Source organism: Lupinus angustifolius, unplaced genomic scaffold, assembly GCF_001865875.1.
Source record: "Lupinus angustifolius cultivar Tanjil unplaced genomic scaffold, LupAngTanjil_v1.0 Scaffold_21_33, whole genome shotgun sequence".
NCBI classification, from domain to species: domain Eukaryota; kingdom Viridiplantae; phylum Streptophyta; class Magnoliopsida; order Fabales; family Fabaceae; genus Lupinus; species Lupinus angustifolius.
Genome location: NW_017719573.1, coordinates 782 through 10906, shown reverse-complemented (window position 1 = coordinate 10906; position 10125 = coordinate 782). Strand labels below are relative to the sequence as shown.

The following is a 10125-nucleotide window of genomic DNA, read 5'->3' as shown; positions in this document are numbered from 1 at the left end:
ACTAAGTCTTTCTCTCCTTCAAGAATTATTATCAATAAGGAAATAATCAGGATGATTCATCCAAGTCGCCTGAAACCGAAAGGATGCACACCACAAGTAGAAGGACGAGAACCACATGTCAAGAGAATATGATTATGGTTAAATAAATCCGACATAAGTGCTCAACCACAACATCTTTAAAAACTGATCCTCTTAGTAGTGTCCCCCAAACCTCGGTCCAGCCTTTTGAAAATTTGTCTACCACCTTGGCAGTTTTGGACCCAAGTATATTTACCACAAATGGATCCAAGATCAATTAAATTACAACTTGAAATGACATCGACAAAGGCATTCGCACGAGCTAAATGAAAATTAGCTCCTCTAACTTCAGATGGTATGATAATCTCATTAAAATCCCCAATAATAAGCCCCATGTCATTAATAAGGTTACTTATGTTTTTAATATGATCCCAAAGTAACATTCTTACCGAAGGAATATGGCTAGCATAAACCGCAGAAAAAGACCAACTCTTATCACACAAGGAAACCTTAATTGTCAAAACTTGATGGAATTGACAAATAATGTTGAAAGAGAAACCACAATGATTAGATAAAATCCAAATACCACCACAATCACCTCTAGCTTCCTCTATAGCAATTGATTGATATCCAAGCTTATTCCAAAACATTCTAACGACAAGGGGATGTAAGTTTCATAGACAACAAAAATAGAAGGATGCTGTCTAGGAATCATCTCGCTTAAAACTCTTTTAGATTATTTATTAGAAGCACCCCTAATGTTCCAGGAGAAAATAGAAAAATTGTTGAACTCTATCATTAAAATAAACAAGAGATACAGAGAGCAAACAAGACCATGTGGAACCCATCAGCATTTGGGTATCACATTCTCCTTCTTTTGACGTTCCCATTCCTTGAGATTCGGGCACAAGGATTTTGATACCCACAAAATGCACCAAAGGAGTTTCATTTCCCCCCGAAAGATGGTTTGCTGCCCCATGATTCATACGAGACATACATGCCTCATGCACCAAGGAATTTCCAATGTGCATGTGGAATTGATCACCTTCTTGGATGTGTTTCTCAGCCATAAATATGCCAGATTCACGAAGACAATATTCACTCTCTACATGTTTATTCTTCTGCATATACGAACCACCTCCCTCCATTGCACGTGCATGATTTTTGGTTTAACCAAATTTCCGAGAATATTCCTTAACAGGAAGCTGTGTGATAGGGTGAGAATCTTCTGCATTAAAAGCTACTTAAATATGAGATGAGTCACTTAGTGAAAAGCTATTAGGATTAGAATCCTCCTTTGACCTTTTAAGAGGATCCCCAATCTCTTTTCCACGTGCCTTTTGCCTATTAAATGGGATATCATTAGGAGTCTTTTTATAACCGTTCCATTAAAAGCTACTTTTTCCTACAAGTTACCACCAGCCACTCGCCATGGTCATTTTCTTCCAAATTGTCCTCAACAGTTACAGTTGTAACATTAAAAATTACCTTACTGTTACCTTAATTAGCCACCGTAGTCTTTTTGCCTACTTCACCTGCATCACCGAAATTGTTTCTTGAATTCGCCATGGTTGCTTGACCCTTGTTCAACATATTTCCAGCATTAATCTGGTCACTGTGATCTCCCTTCTCAGATTCATTTGCCTTTTGTAAGTTCTTTTCATTCTTCTTGTTACAGTCACGGGTATAATGCCCATAACAGCCACACTCCACACAAATCATATGAAGACCTTCATATTGGACCTTATACCAATTGCCAGGCATCCAAACTTTTCCAATAATTGGTTGAGTAAGGTCTATTTCCACACCAACTCTAGCAAAACAACCCCTCTCAACATTATGAGTGTTTGTATCCACTCGAACAGGCTTACCAACCACTGAGGCCATCAACTTCAGGACACTTGGGTCATAGTACATTATTTTAAGACTAGGGAATCTGATCCAGACAAGAGTTTTGTTAACCTTTGCCAAAGGAGAAGCGAATTCCGGAGACCAAGTAATAACTGCTAGGCAGTGATAAAAAATTAACCAAGGCCCTCCTTCCATAACTTTTTCTCTATAAATGACTCTTTCGAACTTAACCATGTAAAATCCATTATCCACATACAGAATATCAAAGGTACCAACCAGTTTCCATGTCGCTTTAAGGCGTTCCTTCATTGCAAAGAAACCCAGTTTTTTATCAATGAGTTTAACAACTAGGACATCTTTCCAAGGGTTGCATAATTCCTCAAAAACACTATCATCAATATAGATTATCGGCCTCAGTCTATTTCCATCTTCCAGATCAATACTTCCAAGATTTGAAGCCAACAGATCCACTTCTTCTCTAGGTCCTAATGGTGCTTCATTGTCAATTAGTTTATCCGAAAAGATGTCTTCAACAAAGGTTGAGAGTAACGCCCAGGAGGATCAGGGGGTTTCATAAGAGGTTCATGGTTCTCTTTCTTTGTAGAAAAAAGCATCATTTTGTTAGTAATGATTAGTTTAAATTATATAACAGGTTGATATTACACTATATATTTTGATAGACTATTAGTTAATAGGTTTATTAGGAAAGAAATATGATAGTTGTTATTATTATTATTTAGACAATAGCTAAATAAATAGTATGGTTTATTATTTAAAGTTCTAGAATATTTTGATTGGTTTTTACATAGAGCTTTACTAATTTTCATTTCATTGATGCTATTATGCGTTTCATTTTACCATTATTAGAATAATGTTTCCATTTCATTGTTTCTATTCATTGTCTTCCAATAAAACTATTTGATTTTTTGTTTATTTTATTGCTTTTCTTTCATGGTTTCAGGTATATGTTTAAAACTGTTTTCGTTTTAACGTTTTTATTCATTGCCTTCTAAGTTGTTTCATTCCTTTATTCTTTGTTTCTCTCCTTATTTTTATTCACTCTTTCAATCATTGTAATTTTATTATTTTTATTCTACTTTATTTCTATTATATTCTATTTTGTTTGCAATGATTTTAGTTGTTACCACAATAATCATAGAAAGAGATTTTTTAGCTATAAAGATTATGAATTAGGTTGCGTAATTGAATGAGAGATGCATGAGTGAATGACTGTCTAGTGACTCATATTGATTGAGAATTGTTCAGCATCATTGACATTAATTTACATGCAGTGTGTAATTTATTTGATTAACTATATTTAAATTTTGTAATTTTGATATTAATGTTTTTATCTTTTTATATATAATGATATTTATTTTTTACATTGTTGCATACCCTTCTCCCAAATACTAGATATATCACTCTATAATATTAGAATTTAATATTTACTATATAAGTTGTATTTGATACTCAACAAATGAATGAATAAAATATGAAGAATTTAGTTTTTATTATCTTCTTAGTTTATCTGTTCACTTAATACTAGAATAATTCTGTAATATTCTTGGTAGAATTATTTCTAGCATCTGGTGAATCTTTTTTTACAAACCCCTACAATGGATAAATAATATATTAGTAATCACAATTAAGAATTTTATTTGTAATTAATTTATTATTCAAACGAATACGTTGGAAAGATTTGGCTTCTCGACTCTTTTTTTCCAAATGTTTCCATGCAAGATCTCTTCCTAAGTCGTAAATAAAAATAAAATATTAATAGTGATCACAAATAAATTACTACAAATATAAAGTAGAAAAAACATAATTAATTAAATATCTTACATGCCATAAAAAAATCTAAGCAATTTTTCTTGCCAAGAGATGTGAATATATTAGGAGCCTAACCCTAGTTTGAACCTCCTCAGTATATCTAGGGATTTGAGCATCAATATCCAATTTTGCATTTCATGTGTAACTCTAGGGGAACTTTTGTCTTTTCATCAACTCAAAACACTAAATTTTTATTATAAACATTCCCTCTATTTTCTGTGTTACCAATCAAAAAAGAAACTTGTTGGTGCTCAAATTCCTTTACCTCTAAGCTCTATAATCTTTGTCTTATTTTCTTGTGAATATGTCAATCATTAGCTTCATCATCACAATGGACGAACAACCACCAAAAAGTTCCACATACCACTACCTGATCACTACATAGTCACATTCAACTTTTATCCTCTAAGATGCATTGGTGGGCCTTCGACACCTTGCTTTTTGCTTGTCATTAGCTTTGGAGATCAGTGTTACTTGCAAAATTCCCTTTTGTATTCCATGCCTTCCCTTCTAATGCTAAGTTCATTTTGTATTCGCTTTTTCTCTTTCTTTTAGATTAATTTCTTTCCAATGATAATATTAAAATAAATGTCAGGGAAATAATTTATTTTGTATTAAATAATTGATTAAAATTTGATATAATGATATAAATAATAAAAAAACAATAAGAATAGAAAATAATTATATAGTGTACAAAAATCATTTTTACTTTTCTATTTAAATAACTAAATAGCTAAGTACTAAAAATAATGTTTAAAATATAAATAACTCGATTAAGAGGACGGTCAGGATTGTTCCTTTCCTCTTCAAGTTTAGAAGTTACAATGACCATTTGTATTGCTTCTTCCATCTCTCGGGATGTGGAAGGTTTGATTGATATCTTTTTTTCTTATTCTATCTCCTTAATTAATTGTTTTGCAATGATTAGTGACAACTCAAAATAGTTAATAAAAAATTAGTATAATTTTAAGTATCACATGAAAACCAAGAGAGACGGCGAATTAGTTGTTGGAAATAATGTCAATTTTTCTGCAATTATGTTGCAACGGAAATGGTGCATAAAAATTACCAAGTAAACTTGAAATAAATGAAAGAGAAGAGAGAATAGAGAAAGAACACATATATTTATACTAGTTCACCTTCTTGTCCACCAAAGGCTACATCTAGTAATCTTGCAGCACAAGAGATTTCTTTACTAGACATTATGAGTTGTAATTAAAATTTATCTTCTCGGGACTCTTTGTACCTTACATACTCACTTATACCTCACACCCTTGGAAAAACACCTTTCCAAGTACTGTCTTCCCCTTCTCACCACACCCTTGTGATGATAAGTTTTACAACAAGATTGAAGCATAATTTCTCGGGCAATGATTACCTTTACAAGATATAAAAGATTCTATAACTTGCAATCATCTTACTCTTAATACACTTAGTATACAATGCTCTTGAAATGGGTGTTTCAAGGCCTTTAAATATGCTTCCAGTAAGCCAATATACCCTTCCACGAAGTTGGGACATAATTGAACTGAAATCCATTAATTTTGGATGGAAGTTGTTCAGTTTGGATTTGAGAATCTAGTTTTAAGAACTCTGTGTAATCCGTTACACCTTCATGTAATCAATTACCGAAGCTCTCTGTTTTAAAAAAAANAAAAAAAATCAGTTACTGATTTGCTGTAATCAGTTACACTGTATCATTTTTGCTAGGTAACTTTTACTCAGTTAGGTAATCTGTTACACAGTCCCAGTAATCTGTTACTCACTGTCACACAGTCCAAGTAACCTTGTTACCTAGGTCTAGTAACCTNTTACTTAGGTCAAGTAATTAACCTGTTACTTAACATTTTGAAAATTATTTTACATTGTCTAAGAGTTTTTGAATTTCTTTCAAAGTGGTTTTATCTTCTTTTTTAGCATTGTCTACTAAACATACTTAGAGTGTAAAAGATAGAAATATCTATTGAAGACTTAGACTCTATTTTCCTTGAAGCTTGAAATTCTTTGTCTTCAACATTTTCTTCTTTTTTGTTCTTTTTGTGATCTTGGTTTCTTCATGAAAATCGTGGCAAGGTCAGGAACAAGATCTTCTTCACAATTCCCTTTTTTTTATGATGACAAACCAACATCTTTTGAAATTATAGTTTTTTGAGATCAACATACTTCAAATGATTTTGACATGGTTGACTTGTATCTCCGCCTATCTTGTATACTCCCCATTTGTGTTTAAGTATGTGCCTAAAAGAAGGAAAGACCGAGTTTCCAGCGTAATATATACACATATATTTAGCAAAAGGGTAACAAGATAACATTTTGACTTATTTTGAAGCCAATGTCAGAATCATCAAGTATGAATTCAATAATTGTAAATTCTATAAGATGATCGAATTTCGTAAAGTACAATAGCATTGTAAACATTAGAGCCTAATCATTTCATAACATAAATAAATAAAAGTTGAGCAAATTATAAAGCAAAACAAATAACATCCAACCAAGTTCAATAAAAAGAATATCGAAAGAGATAAACTAAGAAAATCCTAGACGGAACTACTCTAAGATTCTGGCTCAACATGCTCAACATCCAAATCCATATAATCCAATTGATTTGACAATTGTCAAAGTTCCACTTGGACTTGTTGTTTTCCAACATCAAGAGCATCCATCTTGGTGGTAATGTAGCTTCGAAGTGAGAATAACTCATCCATGACCATTTGATTGGAAGGCATGGAATTAGATGAAGATGACTCACCATGGAATAAAGAGTTTTGTAGTGTATGAGAGTGTATAGAGGGATTTCTTGAAGGTGCAGTCTGATGATCACTAGGATGCTTATAAATCATATCAGTGGTATCTCGAAAGAATCTCATGTTGTGGATTAAATCCACATCAATTTTTTATCTCGAGCATCAAGTGGGATCTTGGACTCCTCAACAGTTGATACACCAAAATGCTCATGTATGGCAGTTATGATGATAGCATAAGGTAATGGTCACTGCTCATATCTAAAAGTCAACATTTGTCTCATTACCATCAAAGTCCAGTTAATTGGAATATTATGCTTAATAGCATACATTAGTTGTAATTCCATATCGCTAAGTTGCGAATGATTCAAAAATTTTAAACTATAACATAACTGATAAAGTAATGAAGCAAACGGTATTCTAGGTTTAGATTACCGGTAGAAAAAATATCTCTATTTTTCACAATTTCACCTATGGACATTTTCTTACACATTTCAATTTCCCTCTTGGAATATCTACACATAGAGTAGTAGAAATCCTTTTCGTTATACCCTTCTAAGTCACTTTGAAAACCTCATTCTACTATTGTTCCTATAAAAGATACTGCAAATTGAACTCAAAGTTAGGAAGTCTAAGGTAATTTCCTTACCTATCACATAGGAGAAGATATTATTCTTCTTAAATGTCAAGTAGTAGTGAAATACCCTCACATGTTCAGGGTAGTAGGCACAATGCATTTGACATAAATCAACTAAGTTTTGTTTCCTAAGAAAGGTGGAGAAAATGAAATCATCGGACTCGAAAGAGTGTAACTTACTAAACATGGGAGCAAAGGTGGGTTTCTGCACAAAATGCTCTATGAACACTTTGCATTGTTCCTCATTAGCAAGAAGTCGTGCCAAATACAATGGATTAGCCTCAGAAGAAGTTGGTTGCCTTCTCTGAGTCACATTGGTACATTGTTTCTTGATTTTTGATGTACAAGCCATGAAAATGAAGTTTGACAAAACTAGGTTTTAAGATATTGAGATTTGGGGGTATTTTATTTTGAGAACTAAACACGAAAATAATGATTGCAGTGTGTATATAAGTTAAAATGTGATGTGAATAGAATAAAAAATCACTCAAAACAATTGGGCATGACAATTTTTCGAGGGGGGGGGGGGATTACGACGGTTTGAAGAGGTTTAAATAATGAAGATGAAGTTTAAAAAATGGAGAAGTTTCCTTAAATACCAGAAAATGTATAGTAATCGATTACATCAGTTAAAATTGTCCAGTTTTCAGAAATTCAACATAGAGTAATTGGTTACTCTCCAGAGTAATCAGTTACCATTCCTCACTGTTTGAAAAATAATTGGTTACTCAACGTTGTAATCGATTATAGGCTTCATTTTTTGAAACTTTTAAGCTATCTGGTGCCTAGGAATCGATTCCTCCTGAGCAGTAATAAATTACATACCCCAAAAATATAAAATTTAAGCAAAATTAAACAAGTATAAGCACAAGTAGGCATATGATAATCATAATGAAGCAAACATATAAGTATATAAACATGTTTAGGACAAGTAAGCTTCATAAGTATGCATAATTCACATCTAATTTTATAAAATGGTTCTTTAGCCAAAAGTTTAGTGAAGATATCTACTAGTTGGTCATGTGTATCAAAAAAATTCAAGAGAATATCTTTCTTTTGGACATGGTCCCTAAGGAAGTGATGCCTTATATCAATATGTTTGGTTCGAGAATGTATCCTCAAATTCTTTGTGAGGTTTATGGCACTAGTACTATCATATTTCAAGGGAATGCATCCTAAGTCTAAACCATAATCTCATAATTGTTGCTTGAGGCACAACACTTGGGCACAACAACTACATGTTGCTATGTATTCTGTCTTAATAGCATATAGAGCAAAATATGCTTGCTTTTTACAAGACCCTAAGACTAGTGCATTTCCTAGAATACGACAAGTAGCACTTGTACTTTTCCTCTCAGCTTTTCTTCCAGCAAAATCTGAATATGAGTATCCCACCAAGTCACATAGACTTCATTTTGGATACCGTAGTCCCACATCATGCACGCCTATAAGATATTTCATTATTCTTTTAATGGTAGTAAGATATGACTCTTTGGGTTTTGACTGATAACATGCACAAAGATAAACACTAAACATGATGTTTGGTCTACTTGCAGTAAAGTAAAGTAGGGAACCAACCATACCTCAATACTTAGAGATATAAATACATTTTCCAGTTTCGTCGGTATCAATGTATGTTCTAGAACCCATAAGAGTGACAATCGGTTTGAAGTCATCCATTTTAAAACGTTTCAACAAATTTCTGCAATATTTAGATTGACTCATAAAAATACCACCATTGAGTTGTTTGATTTGTAGTCCAAGAAAGTAATTCAACTTTTCTATCATGGACATCTCAAACTACACAAATGATCATTAGTAGAACCGAAAATTATATCATCAACATAAATTTGAATAAGTAGAGTATGATGATCTATTTTCTTAATAAATAATATAAACTCAAGCTTTCCTTTAGTAAAGCCTTTATCAAGTAAAAAGCTTGGTAGACGGTCATATTATGTAAGTGGAGCTTACTTTAAGCCATATAGAGATTTCTTTGATTTATAGACATGAGAGGGATGCTTATAATCTTTGAACCCCAGAGGTTGTTCGACATACACTTCTTCTTGAATATAACCATTTAGAAATGCACTCTTTACGTCCATTTGATATAACTGAAAGTTCAAAGAACATGCATAAGCTAGTAATAGCCTAATGACTTCAAGTCTAGCAACCAGAGCGAATGTTTCATCAAAGTCTATACCATATTCCTGGTTTTGTCCTTGAGCTTCTTGTATTTCTTCTTTTCTTACAATAATACTATTTTCATCTTATTTATTTCAAAATACCCAATGAGCTCCTATAACATGGCCATCCTTCGGTCTAGGAATAAGTTTATAAACCTCGTTTCTCTCAAATTAGTTAAGTTCTTCTTGAATAGCAAGAATCTAGTGCTCATCCTCGATTGCATCATCAATCTTAGATGGTTCAACTTGAGAAACAAAGGCCATGTTTAGACAAGCATCATTCAAATTTAGGCGAATGGTAACTCCCTTACTTATGTCACCAATGAAGTTATCAATAGGATGATATCGATGGGTTCTCCATTCTTTAGGTAAATCAGAATGAATATGATCATCTTGTGAAGGTAGAACATCATCTATGTTCAATTTCTCTATGTTGGTTGTTGTTTCAGTAATGGAATTTTCTAAAGAAGTAGTAGGTATGTCGTCATCATCAACAATGGACATTTCCTCCATATATGGATTAGTCTCATCAAAAGTTACATGAATGGATTCTTCCATGGCTAAAGTTCTGTTATTGAATATTCTAAAAGTTTTTCTTGTAAGAGAATAGCCAAGGAAAATTCATTCATCAACTTTTGCATCAAACTTACATAAGTTATACCTACCATTGTTAAGCACAAAACATTTACAACTAAACACATGCAAGTTAGAAATATTTGGTTTTCTACCTTTAAAGAGTTCATAAGGGGTTTTCTTTAGAATTGGTCTTATTAAAATTCTGTTGGAAACATAGCAAGCCATACTAATTGCGTCAACGCAAAAGTACTTTGGGTGATTAGTCTCATTCAACATGGTATGAGCT

At 32.7% G+C, this 10125-nt stretch overlaps 1 protein-coding gene across 1 annotated transcript; it reads right to left on the bottom strand.

Annotated features, from left to right (window-relative positions):
- Nucleotides 1–1518: 1518 nt before the first annotated feature.
- On the bottom strand, nt 1519–9821 carry LOC109338279. Its single transcript, XM_019575475.1, has 2 exons — nt 9575–9821; nt 1519–2354 (listed from the first exon to the last, which is right to left on the bottom strand). Exons 1-2 carry the CDS (start codon nt 9819–9821, stop codon nt 1519–1521), a joined length of 1083 nt encoding a protein of 360 aa, XP_019431020.1.
- Nucleotides 9822–10125: the final 304 nt, after the last annotated feature.